Below are 20,643 nucleotides of genomic sequence, written 5' to 3'. Positions count from 1 at the left end.
GGTTAGCCAGAGTACTACTCACGACGCAGGCGCGAGCAGTCAAGTTTTCAAGGTGAAGAAGCCCAAGTCTGAGAATTCACCACATCAGTTTCAGGGGTTCTTGCCAAAAGCAAGGCCAATCCCACCTTCCGGTCCTTCGAAGAAACACAACGACATCGGATTACAAAGCTCTCAGCGATCACCGTGAAACAACTTAATTGACAGATCGTAAAGGGATCGATCATATATACGTACGTCGTCTCTTCTTTTTTAATTGACGGGTAATGTATATATATATATATATAATATGGGCTCTTCTTTCTTCTTCTTCTTTTCTTTAGTTTGGCTTTCGATCACCAGGAGATCGAATACATGCATTTTCCTTCTTGGGCCTTACGGAAAATAGTATGGCTTTTACATAGAATAGAGCAGTTCTTGAAGGTTGAGCGGACATTAATGGCTTTTTTATGATTTTATCAAACATGCAAAATGTTTAGGTGTAAGAATCCTAACGTTTTTTGGGTGAATAATAATCTCTGCATTTCTTTCTTGTAAACGATCATTTGATTATGATAATTACTATATATAAATTTGATGAAAAAAGAAAGAAGTGGAAAATCACCATCGGTACGGCTCTGTAGTTTGAATGCGTGCAAGTCCATACATTGGTTTTGGGTGACCATACATTCTCGGATTCTCATAATTTTGTAGAGGTAACGTGTGACCTTGTTTTCTGTCTTTGATTTGATCCTGCCACTGATGTATTTCTGTACAACGACCTTTGGGACGTACCCTATCCTAGTCTAGAGCTACAAAGATTTCTTACCTGGCCTCCACGTCCTTCAACTTCATTGTTTTTAACACTATTATATATATATATATATATATATCCCTTTCGGATTTGGCCTAATTCCATTTTTCTATCTTAATTAAACAAGCTTAATTAGGACCAAAAACGCATATTACAATGCTAATTAATCGAGTTCGTACGTTGTTGGGTAGTTACGCTATTTCAATTTTCAAATCATGCGGTCCAATTCAAGACCTTCTTCGGAGAAAGGGGAGCCATGTTAGACCTACCGGAAATGGTCATTCTCAAAAGATAAACCAAAGGTCAAAGGTTGTTAATACAATAAGTTTGGATTTCATGGAGGAGGGAGCCATGTGATGTGATAATACTGCTTGATTGTCAGTAGAGATAGAAGCATTTGCGTACTCTGACTCTAAAGGAATTTTATAATTTTAAAGAATATTTTACAAGATACAACTCCCTACAAATAATTTGAGGAAACTTCAATTTACCACAATGTCAACTACCAATATTTTAATTTTGTTAATTGCACCCCATTAAGTTTTAGAAATTTTTAATACATCCCCTTCCGTTCAATTGTGCCGTCAGAAGAAGCGAAAATCAAACAAAAAGATAGAAATGCCCTTATCAAAACGTAGCGTTTTGATGAGGGCTTTTTTTTTTTTTTTTTTGGTCTTCTCAGCAAAACGCAGTGTTTTGCCCGCCCTCGTCTCCTTCAACAATTTGCAAATCACTTCATCGCCTATGGGGAAGAGGTATTGGTCTCCGTTTGGGGGGAAGAAGCGTTGGTCGTCCTCTTTCGAATCTCCTCGGGTCTCGTGTTCGCAGCTCAACTCCGTTCGCGCCATGGCCCGATTCTTTCCAAATGCTCCGATACACGACCCAAATTCATCGTTGTCGAGTTCCTCCACTCCGTTCCCTCTTGCATCAAACGCTGCGTTTCTGGTCACACGCTTGTTGAAGGAGACAAGAACGGTGTTAAGTTGCTATTGTTGAAGGAGACAAGAACGCACGCTTAGGGTTTTCGCACATTACTTTTTGTCTGACGATTGTTGAAGGAGATGAGGGCGAGCAAAACGCTGTTTTTGCTGGGAAAAAAAAAAAAAAGCCGCTACGTTTTAATGAGGGCATTTCCATCTTTTTATTTGATTTCCGTTTCTTCTGACGGCTCAATTGGACAGAGGGGGGTGGATTGAAAATTTTTAAAACTTAATGGGGTGCAATTAACAAAATTGAAACATTGGTGGTTAAATTGTAATTCAGTGACAACTTCATGGAAGTAAATTGAAGTTTTCCCAAATAATTTTGGGTGAAATAATTATTTTCAAGATTTAAACCTCCATACTAGCGCCAAAAAAATAAAAAATAAAAAAATCAAGCCCAGACATTTGGCAGTTGGAATCTTTTAAATTGCAGCCAATAATGATATTTATCACTACTATACAATAAACAAAAATAATAATAATAACAATATTTTTGTTATAAAAAATAAACCGGGATTGATTTATGTAAAGAATTAAATAAATGAACATAACAGTGTAAAAATATATTGTAGAACATCTGAGGGCACAATGTGAAAATTAAATTATACTTACGTCATTTATGTTTGAAACTGGATTAGCCCCCCTTTATTGAAATTTGTTGCTCGCTAGCTGTTGTTGACTGCGTTTATAGCCACGCAAGGTTTTCGTCTGGTTTAAGTCTTGCAATTAATTACCAACCATGTGCAATACCCTTTAAACTAAGACATATTATTTGCACAATAATTTTACATAATAATTACATGACAATGCTAATAGGTGTGTAAGAATTATGCAAATAACATATCTCTTCCTAATTATTCGAAATTATGAGCCCGGCGGCTTAAGAAATGGCTATGTTTATTAACGTATTTTACGTGTATTTTCTTTATGTTTAATTTAAAAAATGATAATAGTATATTCTATAATTATTTGACAAACCTGACATGGCAAAGTCTAGTCAGAATTGGGTTTTTAAAAAAAAAAAAAAAAACAGTGGCTACTAACTTACTACATCAACTTTATGGGATATTTGTGTGGTATGTAACATTTCTCTCGCGATTACAACTTGAACTCAAAGAGCCCTATCTTATTAATTTCCTCTAACTAGAAAATGTGGGACATAAAATTGTTGCTAATAAGAATTTGTTGCGTGCTAAATTCTTCTTTTCGCTGCAAACCAACCAACAAAAGCAAGTGTTGAAATGGCTTAAACAAACCAAACAAATCTATACCAATGGACACGAGTCAACGACCGGCTCTTTGATAAGGATATAATTCTTTCCCAAGCTTCTAAACTCGAGGCCATGGCTTTTTTCGAATTATTGCTAGAGTTAAAAACAATGGATCAAGATCTTATGGGGTTTCTAAAGAATTTTGTTTTATGAAATATTGATAATCATTATTTCCAAATTAAATTGTCAATATTTACCCTATTTATAAATTTTATATGCACATAAAATGTTTTAAAATTGACAGATGCTTAGATAACAAAATATGAACCAATTGATTAAAAGCAGTAAATAGGTTTTAAATAATTGTACATAAAATTCCTTACGAATTCGTAAACCATTTGGTTAAAGGTCTAACAAATCATCAGAATTTCCTTTGGAGTCGAGTGATTGCATTTTCCCCTTTATAAAGAGGGTCCATAGCCTTAGTCATGTGACTCATGTTAAAGTATTTTCAAAATTAATATGTATATATATTTAGTTTGTGTCTTGGGAATGATTTAAAAGGAATGTGTTAAAGAGCATTAAATGAAGATAGTCTCACATAGGAAAAAGAGAAATTGAAGTTGGCATTTATAAGGACCAACACACTTTAAACATTTAAAGTAATGCTTGGGTGTATACTATAACATGTATACTCTAGTACGGTGCGAAGCATCGGTTGCACACGCGCGCGTGTGGCAGTGGGCTGTAGGGCGCTAGTGGCGCTTTGATGGCACACTTGGCACTTGGAGCGATCTAATCATGACCTTTCGATTTTGGATGGTCCTGATCAATCGATCTAGTGGTTTAATCTAAACCATAGGATGCTTCATAGGTAAATCCAGTAGTTGGATTTACTGGACAATCAAATAAATAAACTGTAAGGTCAAATCACATTTGATCTAATAGTTGAGATTAATTAATAACGATCTAATGGTTATTATTAATCAATCATAGACAGTTATTTGATCTGATGGTCAGATTTAAGTGTCTGTTAAAACAGCAGTTTATGACTGTTACTTAAACAGTTATGGACGGTTGGATTAGCAGTTATTTCAATATTATACAGAAATAACTGCTGTCCAGTTATCAGAAATATACAGAAATAACTGTTGTACAGTTTTAATAAAAGAAATAACAAAATTTCTTTTATCTTCAATGCTTTTTCTGATACCTTATGTATTTTAAAATTAAAAAAGGCTATGTCTGTCTCTTGCTATAATAAAAAATCTGGAAGTGTTCGGATTTAATTTTCTGTTAGTGCAAAACGCAATTAAACAAACAGAGATTTCTGAGCTCCATTGTATTCTGGAGAAATATTTGCTGTAACCTTTTTGCATACCTTTCTGGTGGGAACAAATAATTTCTTAAGAAAGCGACGTTATAACGCACCTTAAAAACATTTCGTTTTTCTGCTTTCGTTTATCTTTTCTACCAAGTCATCGCCGTTGATAGGCTCTTTTACTATTTTATTGGAGGATAGCCGGAAATTTGTCAAACCAAATGCGTTCAGGGGATGTCATTTAATCATTTATTACGATTCCTACTTCCTAGGTTACAGCACTCATCTTAGAGTTGTATGGGATTGTGCATCTACGTCATGTTGCCTTCCTAATTCCTACTAATGAAGTGAGTTGGCCGAATAACATTTCTACAGCTAATTTTGACCCTCTTTTCTAAATCATGGCCTCCCATTCTTTCTTCCATCGGATCAAGAGGGACCCTCGTCTCTAAATCATGGCCTCCCATTCTTTCTTCCATTGGGATTAGGAGTTAGAAAAACTTCACTTGTAACCTTGTCCCGTATTCAATTAAAAAAAAGAAAAAGAAAAAAATCATCACTTTTCTCCATTGCAACATTCAAGCAAACTTTTGTAATAGGCAAAGGTAAGATATATTGTACAATGACTTCTACCGCAGCGTCCGGACACTTCAAAGGATCGGGACATTCAAAGATCACACATCACACGCACCCAAATTAAGAGCTACGAAGAGGCTTTTTTTGTTAAGTATATATCAAAAAATCTATGTCAAATGCAGGACACTAATAGCAGAATAATATGAACTTTAGCACACGGGGGTACAGACTTGTGGCTACCATTAAAATTATGATCCCTCAACCACCAGAGATCCAGAAGTGATTCTCGGTCAATTTCAAGAATAGAAATCAAAATGGTTGGAAAAAAAAAAAAAAAAATCTACAAATATTACAACCACCAAATAAAACAGATGAGATGAGAGAAAAAATAAAGAGAAAAAGGGATGGGGGGTGGGGAAAGCAAAGCAAAGGACAAAAACTTTCTTTGGCCAAGATTATCTCGCAATTGATTATGCTATATACACTACATTACAACAGATATGTGAAGGAAGATACCCAGAAATTTAATTGGACAGAACAAAATAATTCTTAAAAAAAAAAAAAGGAGGGGGGGGGTGGGGGGGGTTTGGGGGATGATGGTAAAGAAAGAACCTAAAAAAAGAAAAGGAAAGAATAGAATAGAGAGGAAAAAAGAAAGTGGTTTTTGCTTCAAAATCATCATCAATTACCGATGCAAAATGTGTATCACTAAGGTTGGGAAGCTGGTGAAACAGCTCCCTCTGATCTGCGTGCAGCCTGGCCAGAAACTGACGATTTGTCTGACCCACGAACATTGTACCTCTCGTACACCTTTTCACGATTCTCTGACCACCAAGTTTCAGCTTGGTGCTCTCCAAAACGTCTCCGGCTGCACATTTACCACATCAGAATGCATGATAACAAAATATAAATTCTTGAAACATAAGGTCAAGGTAGAGCATGTGAGAGATGCATGAACGCAGGACCAGATCCAAAAAACCAGGTACAAGCATTTATATGCTCCAAATTCAGGAGATTTTAATGCAAAAAGTTTTTCATGATAACATATACAAGACTTGTTGCCAGCAACGCCAAGTCTGAATCAGCTAATTTTTCCTAACTTTTTACGACATTGAAAAGTTGCAAGTACCTGAAGCGAACTCGTTTGAGATCTCTAGTTCCGTCTCGCAGGGCCACAAGGGTTATATATACACCAGGCTCGTACTGCTCTATCCATTCTGCCTCAACTTGATTGTTGTTACCAGCCAGTGCAGAATTCCTTGATTTCATACCATTCTCACCATCTTGGAAAGGCCCAGATTCCCTTCCATCAACTGGCTCCGACACACTACTGATACATTGCTGAACCCCCCCACCATTTGAAAGCCTAATATCTGTATTTTCATCCGTCCCATTGGAGTTCGTAAGCCCCCGGTTTTGTTGGTATATGTCAGTTTCATTGGTTCCAGACAGATCCCTTGGCAAAGGAATTGGGCCGTGAGTTCCATTTATTGCAACAGAGTCAATTCCCGGGGTAGAAGCCAAGTAAGAGCTGATGCTTGAATCAGATCTTGAATGGCGCTCTCCATGTGTGTCTGGATCGTGAATGCCATTTGTCTCTAGACCATTTGGTAGGTAAGCAGGCCTCATGCTCTCAGGGTCATAAACACCGGGTGGCAGCCTCTCAGCCATATCTTTAAGCTAGAACATAGTGAAAGGACGTTAATAGAAAATAACTAGGAAGTAATAGTCAATTTATTTATCAACAAAAAGAGAAGCAGCCCAAAAGGATTTGGAGATGGTAAAGAAAAGGACAGGTAATCGCATAAACTCAGAAATATGATTTAGGTTTGAGGATATACCTCATAACTTAAAATCCCATAGTTTAAAAACAACATGCTGCTTGAAACATTGCTCAAAACAAGACTAGCACAAAACTTATAGCATTTAATCCGAATGCTTCTTCAAGTTCATGGAGTAATTCAAAGTAAACTAAAGGGTTCATCATGTAAGGAATGATTTTTTTCTCTCAAGGAAATTCAGTTCGTCAAATTTGATATTACATGTTACTGGAAGATAAACTTAGAGTGCAAAACATTCTACAAAAAGAGCATTTACTGAAGATGAACAAACAATTTCCAAGGAAATCCAGTTCAAAACTAACAAGTCTATAAACCAGAAGGAAACCTGTGCAGTAAGTGACTTTATAACTTCCTTCGCAGCTTTTGATTTAGTAGATTCCTCTGCAGCGAGTGCCATAGCCTCTTGAGCCTTTTTCGCTGATTTCTGAAGCTCTAGTTCTTGGAGTTCATATCTCTGTCTCAGGCTCTCCACCTAATCCAATTCATAATAATCAACATACGCAATTTAAATTGAATTTAGTTAGGTTCAACCACAACAACCCCATACCTCCTCTCAAAAGATTAATAAAATTACAAATAGAAACCTGAGAAACTTGAACTATATACCTGTGTACGTAGCTTAAGCACTTCTTGATTCAGTAGCTCATTCGTTTTCTTCAAACCATCAGTGATACTTTTGGAGAAGGAAAGTCCCGAGGTGGTAGGAACAGGTGTAGCAGAACGCGGGGGGCTAGGTCTCCTAGAGAAAGGAGACACAGACCTAGAACTCACTCCAGATGGTGTGAGAGCCGGTCTAGGAACTGTTCGTCGCAGATCAGCAGCACTAGAAAGAACAACATCTCTCAGCTGCAGCAAAGAAGGTGCTTGAGAGGAGCGAACTAAGGAGAATGTGTCAGCCTTCTTCCCTTGCTTGGCTGCTTTGCTATCTAACTGCTTTATCAAATCCATATTAGAAGGCACTGACTTGGACAATCTTATATCAGCTTTGTCTAACCTATCCTTGTTTTCACCCGACAAGCGAGGAATAGCATTCCTCCGGTTAGTACTACTAGATTCTGACACCTTGTTCAATTTTGCATAACAAGAATCACAAACACGATACGGCTTTCCCGGATTAGGAGCCAGTGCTGCTCTTAATGCTTTTCTAGAACTGCAAGAATGGCAGTGTACAAGTCCACAATTATAGCAGTTGTGTCTCTTTCTAGTAAACCCAAAAGCCTGTCTACAAGCAGAGCACTGTGACTGCTCAGCACCAGAAACCCATTTATGAAGACAAATAGATGCTGTGTAGTTTGAACCACAAGCAATATATTTTACATGTCTGTCCTTCAAAGCTTCTACCAGAGTCGGTGTTTTTCGATCTTCAACATCCCCTTGGCCTAACCTCCCATTAGCACCCTTTCCCCATGTATAAACCTCATTCCTGGAAGTTAATACTGCCACATGATATGCACCACATGCAATTTCTTCAACAGATTCACCAACAAGCTTGCCTTCAACCAAGCAAGGTAGCTTTCCATCAGAATGGGGATTCCCAAGTTGACCATAAACAGTACTCCCCATTGCAAAAACTTGTCCTGATGTGGTGAGGCCAATAGTTAAACTGTGTCCACAAGCAATTTTGTGAAAATTGTAATCAATAAGTGCTGGCACACATGTAGGTTTAAGCCGAGCTTCCTTGTCTCCATGACCAAGACGATTTTTATCTCCATCACCCCAAGTAAACAATTTACCAGATGAAGCACTTGCACTAGACTGTGCCATAATTACCTCCACCACAGCAGCAGTATGCCACACCCCACATGCAACAGCAATCGTCCTCAACCCAGAGAGAGAGTCTACTTCTCTTGGGTAACAAACACTTTCCCTATCTCCATGGCCCAAGACACCAAATGTTCCATCACCAAAGGTAAAAAGCCGCCCTGTTGATGTTACCAAGGCAGTATGCCATGGACCACAAGTAACTGAAGCTACTTGAAGTCCCTCAAGAGGACCAGAGATTCTCTTGGGTATCCAATGACTGACATCATTGCCATGTCCAAGAAGCCCAGCATTATGTGTACCATCTCCCCATGTATAAAGTTCCCCGGCCATTGTAACAGCACAAGTATGGAACTCCCCACAGGCCACAAAATCAACACTAAGAGCTGCCAAAGTTTCAACTAGACGAGGTTGACTAACATCCTTTCCAACACCATGCCCAAGCCGTCCTCCAGACTCTTCACCCCAGGTAAAAATTTCACCTTGCCTTGTAACAAGGGCGGCATGCCTGACTCCACAGGCTATATAATGTACATCCAAAACTACATTGGACTCTAATGACCTGGGAAGAAGTACATCTACTCTTGGGGTCCAATAATTAGCACTGCTGTCAGCTCCAACCTTTACAACATTATCGCAAATAACCTCACCCCATATATATACATCCCCTAAAGCGTCACAATCATCCGGTGCAGAGCCATGACTGGAAGTGCTAGGTGCGCTGGAAACACTAACTCGAAAAGCATCTGAACCAGATCCTTTTACCTGCATATTTGTCTCCTCTGATGCATGTGACCTTTCAGAATGCACAGAGTTATCAGGCTGAAAGCTCTTTGGAGAAGTATTTGGGTTCAAAGTAACAGAAATCTCAGGTGAGCTAATGTCTCGAGTAGCACTAAATGAACTATCACTCGCACTATTTGATGTTAACTCTGCACTGTCCTGAAAACAATTCATCACAAGACATGATATGAAGCTGACCATATAACGGAAAATATAGTATATATTAGGTAACTTAACTGCAATCATAATGCATCACATTTTGTTTTTGTTTACTATATAATAAACAACGGGGTAAATTACACTTTCCCCCCAAACTACTACCTCATTTGCACTCATACTTCTAAATTTTGATTCACTGCAACTTGCCCTTACGAACTAACATTTTGTTCCAAGTTGCACAAGGGTCATATAGGGCAGTCAAAGTTGACAGAATCCATAACACGAGTCTCATGTTACGCAAAGTCATATATAAGCAATACCTATAGGGTAAAATTATACTCTCCCCCCTCCCCCCAAGAAATAAAAAATATCACCCCATTTGCACTCACACCTCTAAACTTTAACTCACTGCAACTTGCCTCACACAAGTGACTTGTTTTCTATCCACACTTAACGGCTCAATTTGACCCAAGGTGTAACTCAAAACAAATGGTACTTCTTTTTTTTTGTGGGGGGGGGGGGGGGGGGGGGGGGGGGGGTGAGTGTAATTTACCCGTAAACAAATTACCTAAACCACATGGAAGTTAAATACCAACATAAATGTAGTAACTAGACTTCGAATGACATCCCATTAAAATAATAACAAAAGTTTTCTAAATTTTACCGGTCCTAAGACAACAACTCGTGTATTATTATCGTTACAAACTATAAACAACCATGAGAAGAACAGAAATCTCCCTAAAACAAAAAAAAATAAAAAATAAAAACTTTTCTTTATTAAAAAGGGTCGAGCAAAATGTATATACATTTATTCTTAGGAAGAATGCTTTAGCCTTTTAACATTAGTCCAATGCCAATGGCATACTCTTCATGTTTATGGAATCATACTGCAAAAGAAAGAACATAACAGTAACAAACTTAAACATAAGGAGTTTCTAAGTAGGAAGATTTACATCAAGATAGAGGCCTCCATCACCCCGTCCATCAATTTTGGAGCGCCCACCTTGACCAGAGGGTATTAATGCTTTGATACCTGCAATCCACACCTCCGCCTCAACTTTATCCTTGCAAATCTGAAAAAAAGCAACAACATATTACAATTGTAATTAAAGCAAACAGAAACTAATAACACAATTAAAATGAAGTTAAGGAGAGAACTTCAAAATTCTATCACCAACCAGATCAAGGGACCGCTTTCCGTTGTTATATATGAGAGAAAACGATAAATAGTCCTTTTCAGGACACAGATACCTTTGAAAAACAGCCTGGCAGTGATTTAAAGAAAATAAATTAGACGAAGTTTATTTGGAAGATTTCAGAACTAAAATATTCTAACTTAATCATGTAGCATAGGTTAAATATCATCAATAAGCATTAGAGTGACATCAAGTGGAAACACAAAGATCTCACTGTTCTTTGTCCAGGAATAATTCTTGAGACAGAAGCTAACTTCAAACTTCTTTCTTCACTACCTGAAATCCAAATTAAAGATGATTCATCCTGCATTTTCAAATACAATGGTAAGTAGAAAATAAAAGGAATTTAATCAAGCACAGAGAAGAGGGTTCCACATTAGCACCAATAAGATCAGAACAGAATATCTGAAAAGCTAAGAAAGAAGCAATTTACTAAAATTCATACTCTACATACAATTATGTTAAACATAAAGTAACATACATATCCAGTAATTGAACTGCAAATGTTAACGTACTAATTGACACTTAAAACTCGGGGAATCATCTAATCCCTCATACAATGAAGAGGCAAAGTTTTACTTAATCCAACTTGCATCTGATAATAAAGAAATTGACGAGACTTATTGGTTTAGGACCATTGACCATCAACCAACCGAAATTGGAGTAGAAAATGTACTCGCAAATATTTGCATAAACTTCAAATATGGAACAGAAGATTGGAGAACTTCCTACATAGTACCCCTTTACTTTTTCATCCAATTCATGGCTGATAAACCACAAAAATATTTTCTCTCACCAATGGACCCGCACATGTAACAAAAAGGACATAACAAACTTCATTGACTAACCACAACCAATCAAGATACAACTCTAAAGTGTTGTTTGATCTGCAAACTGCCACCAATGAGAAAGAACACAAAGGAAAATAGTCCTTTGTGGCAACTGAGGAACAGCCTGATTTTAGCCTGGAACTGCTAACTTCAACTTTGCTAACCAAAGAATTACTTGATAGCTCCATTAAAACATCCATAAAACTATCAGTACAAAGAGACACTAGAATGTCCAAGAAACATATAAGACCAAGCGATATGTTGTGGGTAAACTAAACGAAGGTTGATTGGAAAAGTCTCAGTTAAATATTTCACCATCGTGTCATTGAGGGATAGGAAGCATGATGTTATTGGAAACTTACATAGTGAGCCACACCATCTGCTCTATGGAAAACCTAGAATTTACGAATCAAAATTATAACTGTCTACATTTTTTCAAATCATATATCCACTTATAACTTTTAAGTCAATTTACATATAGATTCAAGAGTTCAACCTGTTTTCATATTTTCTAACTCATGTAGATTACTATAGATTGCAGTTGAGGGCATTGTTAACTAACCTTCACCAATGTCGTGCTGCCTTGGAAGTATATGAAATCTTTGAAAAGACAATTGCTATAATTTCTAAAACAAAATGACCAACCATAATTCACTACTACCCTATTGGACCAAGATTTGGGTCACTTCAACTGAAATGTGGTATAGTCCATAATTCACTTGCAGGAGAAGGTTATGACTTCTGCCCAATTTTACTTCAATTTTTAGCATGACAATTGATACACAGTCCATAATATTTTATAGACAATTGGATAGAGTTTCTATGAACTTTTCTCTAACCAAATCTTCAGAGAAAAGTTCAATAAGATTAATGCACAGTTTCCAGTCAGAATTGTACAGTCTGATGTTTACGGAGTTTGAGTGGCATATTGCCATCAATTTTGTCCCTGCGTGTTTTTAGATGTGATCAATTTTAAGCTATTACTTCGTGAAGTGATTCTTCTAATGATGCCCTACATAATGATACAGAGATACAGACAACCTTGTGGTTTTAAAAAGAGATTGAAGAAAACAAAGAAGAGATTTTAGTCCGTGTCTTAGTCAAAATCATAGCACTTTCTAATTTAGAACAACTTTCTAAACACCAAAATTTTCAACGAAAGGCTAGAGATATAAACTTACATTCGACAATCTAAATGGACAAAACTTAGGCTTTCCCTTACGACCATATTTGATCAATGGAGAACCCTTCTTCAAAGCAATTAATGCCTGCACGAGGTAAAAGGATTGTTCAAAACAATGATAAAGAAACCATTTGCGTGCAAACTTTGTACACTAAAATGGTAGGACCAGAAGAATAATCTACACATGGCATCGTCTAAGTAACATTATTAATCACAAATTCAATGGAGTTTCTTAGGGAACATTTTTTTTATTGGTAAGTTAAACGCGCTTAGTGGGGACTTAAACCCACGACCTCCCCCTCCGCCTTGCTACAAAGGGAGGAAGTACCATTTGAGCTGAAGCTCATTGGTTCTTAAGGAACATAAATGTTAATACTCCAACATTTAAGAACTTTCTTAAGAAACATAAATAAAAATATTCCAAAATTAGAAGTCTGAATCTGAGGACCATTTAACCTTTTTTTTTTTTTTTGGGTGGGGTAAGGATCGCGCCTATATTTGAATGGGCTAGTGGATGTTTGCTAAAGGTTTACCGAATGCATCAAGCGGGAAAATAAAAGCATGGTAAACACTGTGGTCTCTCATTCAAGACTGTGGAGACAAAGACGTAATCTTAGTCCTCCCCGGATGTGGGACAACATAACTCCCAAACAAACTCTGCCGCTGGCTAGATCTCTTCATATGAAGATTCTTGAGGGATATCTCACTCTTCATAAAGAATGGGATGGAGGACAAGGTCGTGGTTGAAGACAAACAGTGTATACGTGCAACTTACCAATCAAAAAAAAAAATCAGTGGCATATTGCCATATACCGTTCTGGATTCTAGTTTGCCAAAACATCGAGCCAATTGACGTCCCTTCTAGGTGCTGATTTCTCTAGTTTTCTCTAAATCCACTTGTAGAAGACTTACTCTCAGTGTCCACATTTCCAATTACATGAAAACCATTATATGCCATCTAGAACTACAAATTATGCCCCCAAAAAAAAATGATTAAAGGTCCAAAGATCCTGCCAAGAACAAATTGGTCTGTGGTTGCACATTACAACACTAACATCGGGACGAAACATCAAAATGCCTCTTGAAACGAGGGTTATGATTATGACATTACTGTACACATCCCCTTAAACAAAGTCCACCATCAATGAAATCAGCAGGTCATATTTTAGCAAAGCCTTTCAGAATTGAGCACACAAATGTCCCTCCTTTCCAATTTTAAAAATAAACTACACCAAATAAGTCGTAATACGCCGTTTGGCTGTAGCTAACAGACATCCCAGGTTTCACACAAAACTCTACCTGAACAAGTATTCGTCCTCTCTCTCTCTCCCCCCCCCCCCGAAAAATAAGAAAAATTAAAGCAAAGCAATAATTTTTTTGAAGAAAAAAAAAAAAAAAAGAACTCGGCCTCCAAAAAGAAGAAGAAAACATTTTTCAAGCTTAACACACAGAGACACAGAGAAGAGGAGAGAGACCTGCTCGATGTCACGGTCTGCATTCCCGTAGCTAACAAGATCGGCCATTCCATGTGAGAGATTTACCAAAATGCCACCACCCTCTCTGATCGCTAGCCGGAGCTCCGGTCATCATAGGCAACCCCTGCCTCGTCCGTAAACTACCATCAACTCCCCGCCGCTCACATCACACAACTTCACCGCAGATCCGCGACTCTCCTCCGGAGCCAAAGCCCTAGCGCCTCCGTTGACATTTCCAAAGTCAAAGCAAGCACAGCCTTCACCTCGTGGACTAGCTTGGACTGGCGAACACGGGTTCCGGAGTTGGAAAAGAGCAGTTTCCCGGCGAGTACGGGTGGTTTTGAGGCTGCGAGTGGGTATAAGAGAGAAATTCCGGCGGGACACGGACGCTACTGGACGAACGGGACGGAGGAGACAGAGGAGAGAGAAGTCTCAGAGAGAAAGAGAGAGAGAGTCTGTAAAAGTACAACCAGTCAAAGATGAGAAAAATAAAAAGAACGAAAGGAAAAATAAAAAAGCGTCAGAACGCCTGAGAAGACATTTCCAAAGCCCAACAAAAGCTCTACAAAAATTAAAATAATAAATAAAACGGAATGAAATAAATTAGTAAGTACTGTACTTTGTTTTTATATTTCTTTTAATTTCTCTGACGTTGGGGGAGGGAAGCACGTTTAGGCTTCGAGCCGTGGAGGGTGTTTTTGAGAATTGCTAGCTGCTTTTTTGCAAAATCACAAATAAGAAAATCTTAGTTAATAAAACGAAAAAAGTTTGTCTAATTTACAAATTATTCTAATTGGTATAAAAAATAATTCAAAAATTTCTATGGTTAACAAAAATGACAATTTACTCACTAGAGTCGATTTCTGTTCACAACTTCATAAAATTCGTTTAGTTGCCACTTCAAGCCCAGTAAAAATACAACATGTGTCACTCTTTAATAAAAAAAAATTATATATATATATATATATAAAAATAAAAAGGAAGGGGTGACCTCTGGTTGGCAGCCACCCCCGGCTACCTCCGGGGGTGGTGTGCGGCCAACCCCAAAGGGATGGCTGCCCGACCGACAGCCCCCATTTCCCTTTTTTTTTTTCTTTTTTTTTTTTAAATAATTTTTTTAGTTTTATATATTTATATTTTTTTTATTAAAAAGTGACACGTGTCACGTTTTTATTAGGCCTAGCGTGGCAACCAAACATATTATGTTTAGTTGTGGACGAAAAATTGACTCCAATTAGTAAATTGTTATTTTCTCCTATCACAGGAACTTCTTAATTTTATTTTATTTTTTATATTACAGTGGGCAATTTTGTAAATTAAGCTGACCACAATGATCAATTTTACGTTTTTTTCCCTTTATAAAATCTCATAGGGTGAGCTCTCCTCACATACAGGTGATGGAGTGGGACTAAGATCCTCATTATTTCAAATAGAATGGAAAGTATGTATTTTATGATGTCAATATTCATACTTTTTTAAAAAAAAAATTAAACAATATAACAATATTTACACCGCTAAATACGCTAACTTTAAATCTTAACAATAAAATAAATATCATCTATTTCATTTAAATTTGAAAAGATCTTTATTCTATATAACGAAGGATAGCCTCATTTCATAAGAGATGATTAATTGCTTCTAGTAGGATGAGGAGAGGCAAGTCGTCCCACTAATGAGGATTGGTCTGCCACTCCTTATTAAGAGAGGTTGCCCCTAATTTGGCCACCCCCAACTTGTTAAGGATAACTTCTTCATTTTATTTTATTTTTTTAAAAAAAAAAAAAAAGAAATCTTATTTTTTGTTTTATATTTTAAAAATAAAATTATAATTTTATAATAAGTTGAATTATCAACCATGTCATATGTTAGTAAGGGATTGGTTGTAACATAAATTCACGTATGCATCTATTGGTTTTTAATAATACTTAATGGCTTAGAACATTTCAAACATATATCTTATCGAAGAATATTTAAAATACTTTTGATACTCCAAAATTAATTTGGTGCAACTGACTAAATAAATAATTTTTTCTATTTAAAATTTGAATTATCATTTTCCAAGAGGGAAGAGATATGTGACCCATCTTGAACGCATGATGGTCATTTAGTATGGTTCCTTGAATTGTGACAGGGAATTAAAATAGTCACGAGGATAATTGGTCAGAATTGCAATTAAACAATTGTGACGGCTATTAACCATTTCTCAGGTCCAAACGCTCAGACCATATATATATATATATATATATGTATGTGGTAGAAATTAAATGACGAAAATGTCCTTTGTGTTATGTTGACGTGTAACGTGTTGCACGCAGAAGTAGCGGGGGGGTCTACCTGGAATCTTCCGCAAGCGGGTATTTGGGTCCGAAGATTTGGTGGCGGTTGTGACGGGGGATGAGACCGCAGTTTGAAGGCACCTTAGGGAACACGCAGGAGTTGGGTGAAGTAAACCAGTTTGGGGATGATGAATGCGGGGGCGGGGGGGAAGCTTTAATAGCAAAAAATATAGGCATAGTCCGAAGGAATATTTGGTTGATCTGTCTGGTTCAATTACAATCCTTATTCTTTTGGCATCACCTACGGTCGTGTCAACTATGGCCATGTGGCTGCGTGATGTTTAAGATGGAAGATGTTCTTTTCTTTTTCTGATTTTTTATTTGAGGTACGAAAAGCAGCCAAAAAAAAAAACCATTGGATTGGAGCCTCATTGGTCATTTCATTGAGTTATGTTATTTCCACAATTTTTATATAATAATTGTATAATAATATTGATATATCTAACATTGAAAATATTGAATACATCAACATTATTATGTAATTGTTGTGCAGCCAAGATGTCTCAATTTCATTTGCCTTGAGAAATAAGCACATAAAACATAAGAGCTTTAATAGGGAAGAAATGGTACAAAAAAATCATACTATATCATATATATGTCATCGTCATTAAAAGTTTATTTGCTTTCTCAATTTTTGTTGCACCAAATCTGTTTGTTTGATTTGCGATTTAAAAATTACAAATTTAAAATGTGGAATTTCAAAATACAATTTTTAAAAACGCAGTTATTATTTTAAAAAGTGCTTTTTTCAAAAACATCATATTTTTTTACGATTTGAAAATGTAGATTTTTTACATTTTTAAAACACAACTTTTTAAAATAATGCATTGACAAATGATACATTTTTTGTAATTTAATTTAAAATTACAAATTTTAGTCTACGAAATCACAATGCCAAACGCGCTCTATATGTCATAGTCATTTGATAAATCATTCCTAACCCAACAAGGAGAGCTAAACCCTAATTTTATTTCTTATTTTTTTAACAATAACCCCATAATCATTATTTTTTAGAGAGTAAACCCATAATCTATTATTTGGGTAAGGAGGACACCAAAAATTAAATTACCGTATTTTGAGGAGTACTTTATTCTATAACTACTTTAAAATCACAATTATTGATTTTAAATAAATAATTAAGATATTGTCATATCAGCATTTTTTATTTTTATTAAAATCCAATATTTTTCAGCAATTATTATTTTTCTCCTATTTAAAAGTGATGAATATTAATGTTGTAAAATCCTGCCCTTTTAATTTAAAGAAAACGGTTTTAAAAAAAAAAAAAAAAAAAAAAAAAATCTTAATCCACAAAATTTTGTCATAGATTTTTTTTTTTTTTTTTTTTTTTTTTCCATCTAATAGTTAAGAGGGTGATATTGGTGGGTAAGATTGATCTTCAGGTTAGGTTATGTTTTCTTTCCATTCTTAGCTTGAAAAGCATAGATGGCTTATTTTCATAGAAAACTCTTGTAGATGGATCATTCTCCCAAGAGAAAATAACTCTATATTTGCTTAGAGGCCACGCGTCAACAAGTCCGATTTTAACAATTAATTATAGATGTAAAGAATAAATTTTCATAAATTTCAAAAATAAATTCATTTTTTATTTTATAATTTTAAGCTTGGTTTAAGATGAATAGCATCTCATTAACATTTCGACAAATAAGAAATGCAAAAGTAAAAACTCAATATAATTTCTTAAATTAGGAATTTTAAATAAGATCCATCACTACATCTTTTCTTATATTAAAAACAATTATAATGCTTTTTTTTATATATATATAATTTAGTTGAAACGTGATAAATTATTCTTGATAATAACCGTGTGGCTCTGTACTCAATGGCCTTATTTGGTTGGTAAGTGATAATTAAACTTGGTAGACAAGGGAACACCGGGGATTACAAAAGGGACAAAACCCGTGGATCCATGATTTGATATCGGGTCATATCAGATCTTTTCAGAAATTGAGGGAAGGTGACGTTTCAAAGGCATTTATCTAATTAATTAAATATAATTAAAGAAGGTGATAATTACTGTGATCTTTCTTTGCTTTTGTGAAGAAACCTTGAAATTACCAAGCACCCCTTTAGAATCTGGTGTAGTTCTTGTTGAAGTACGAGCCCTCTATTTTGATATGGTAGGTGAACGACCAGGACCACCAGGTTTTGGGTTGATGATCATCTTCGCTACGATGATGTAGGACCCGCCGTTCGATAAGTCTTCAATCCAAGGCTATCGCAGCCGCCCGAACTGTGGACTCTTACCTTTCTACGTTTTTGACTTTGACTGTGGTACGTATTTGATTTTTCAAGACGATAAAATTTACCGGAGGGAATGGAACCAGCCAAGCTCTTCAGGTTGGTCAACTCATTCTGTGACACGTATAAATTATTCCAAATTTCAAGCGGAATTTCGTTTTTGTTATTTTGGTAATGAATTTGCAAGTTTAGCGGTGTTTGTTTCAATCTAATTTTTTTTTTTTTAAATGTAAAATATTTTAAGAGAAAACTATAATCTTTAAAATTTGTTTAAAACATTTGTGTTCCTTTTAGATTTATAATCTTTAAAACTTTATTTTAAACTAGTCTTGTAAATGAGGATATCACCCAATAAAATAATTTTTTTTTTTTCTAAAATATTGCAAGGATTAGGAGCTTCCTGTTAACAATCATAGTTTTTTTAATACCATAGCTTCCAAAAAAACAAGAGTAATACTACTAACTATCTTTTTATCATATTTTTATTCTAGCTCTCAAAATTAATATGACGTTTAAAAAATTAAAATCACAATTGAATTTAATTTAATTATTTGGAAACTTGGACATTCGACCAATCACCAATTAAATGATTTTTTTTCCCATATTATTGATCCCACCTTCTAGTATTCGATGCAGTTGGCAAACAAACGGTAACCCTAAAGTCATATTAATGTTCGTTAGTAACCTAAAAGTAATTTAAATAACTCATCGGGGGAAAAGAAGACCTACCAAGCAGGTGAGCAACCATGGGAAAATAATCTTAGACACATTACTGTTGCGACATTAATTTTAGTTGTTTCCGAGAAAATTAGCTCATAAGCCTCAAGCTAGCAATAGGTTATTTCAAACGGATCAGGATCATATATAATTATCTGTCTAAAAGATAGAGAGTTCGAGTAAGTGATTATTAGAAACTATTTATGAGACTCGTCTGACCAAATAAAAATTGGACCGTCCAACCACTTATTCGATTAGATGATTCTCATAAGTACGTGGTCTCTCACAATCACCTGCTTGAATTATTTACATTTCGATAAGATAATTATAGACTATCCTAATTCATCCCAAACAATTTGTAAGGTTCCCAAGCAAAGGAAAGAAGACAACTTTTAAATCTTGAGGATATTAAGATCTAAACTTTAGTATATCTTTTTTTGTTTTATAACCTAATGCCCCATTGATTTTTGAGAGAATGCATATGAAATAAAAAGACGAGCAGCAAAGTCTAAGAAATAAGAGCGGTTACGGTGGATCGGATTCTTTATAACTGAGATTTTGGGAATCTCTCGAATTTTCTTATTCTTTAGAATTGGGCTAAAAGTCATGAAAATGTTTTGATGGGGCCTTCTTACTTGAAGATGAACGCACCCGCTCAAGCAAGTTGTTTGTGCAGAGAGCTTATCTCACGGTCTCTTGTAGTTTATCATATTCTTGTACTTTGAACAAAAAATTATAAGAGATTCAAATTCAATTCTTAATCTTATAATTGGTTGTGATTTTGCATAATGATTGTCTAGGTGACCCATATCTTTAATCCTATTATTTCCATTTTTCTATTTCATTTGATGAGTGTGATATAGTACTCTACTAGTAGGAATGCAAGGTAACCAGGAACCTTCAACTTTGAATGTGACATGGAAACTTGTTCTACTTTTGATGAACTCTAGCGACTGTGCAGGGTATACCCAACCCTAAGTTGAGCAAAAAGTATGTATTAATGTATGAATAAAGGGGCAAAGTGTTGATGTAGGAGTGTCTGTAGGGGCATTTTGGTTGGTGATGCCAAAAAGGTACAAGGTGGATGGTTCATTGAAATGAATATGGGAGTTAATAATTGGTGGTACTAATAATGCAATAATTACATTAACAAGTAACAACTTGATAGCTACCTTGAAAGCCGCCATATTTGTATGTGCTATAATTTTGATGGAAGGGG

At 35.9% G+C, this 20,643-nt stretch overlaps 1 protein-coding gene across 1 annotated transcript; it reads right to left on the bottom strand.

The window, feature by feature from the left end:
* Positions 1 to 5,312: 5,312 nt before the first annotated feature.
* Positions 5,313 to 14,625, bottom strand: LOC133866647 (PH, RCC1 and FYVE domains-containing protein 1-like). The gene is made up of 9 exons (XM_062303244.1): positions 14,110 to 14,625; positions 12,633 to 12,719; positions 10,836 to 10,925; positions 10,604 to 10,690; positions 10,379 to 10,498; positions 7,329 to 9,425; positions 7,048 to 7,194; positions 6,011 to 6,561; positions 5,313 to 5,749 (listed from the first exon to the last, which is right to left on the bottom strand). The coding sequence occupies exons 1-9, from the start codon at positions 14,155 to 14,157 to the stop codon at positions 5,590 to 5,592; spliced, it is 3,387 nt and encodes a 1,128-aa protein (XP_062159228.1). The 5' UTR covers positions 14,158 to 14,625; the 3' UTR covers positions 5,313 to 5,589.
* Between the last annotated feature and the right edge of the window lie 6,018 nt (positions 14,626 to 20,643).

The sequence above is a fragment of the Alnus glutinosa genome, chromosome 4 (genome assembly GCF_958979055.1).
Source record: "Alnus glutinosa chromosome 4, dhAlnGlut1.1, whole genome shotgun sequence".
Lineage (NCBI taxonomy): Eukaryota > Viridiplantae > Streptophyta > Magnoliopsida > Fagales > Betulaceae > Alnus > Alnus glutinosa.
This window is presented reverse-complemented; position numbering and strand designations above follow the sequence as displayed.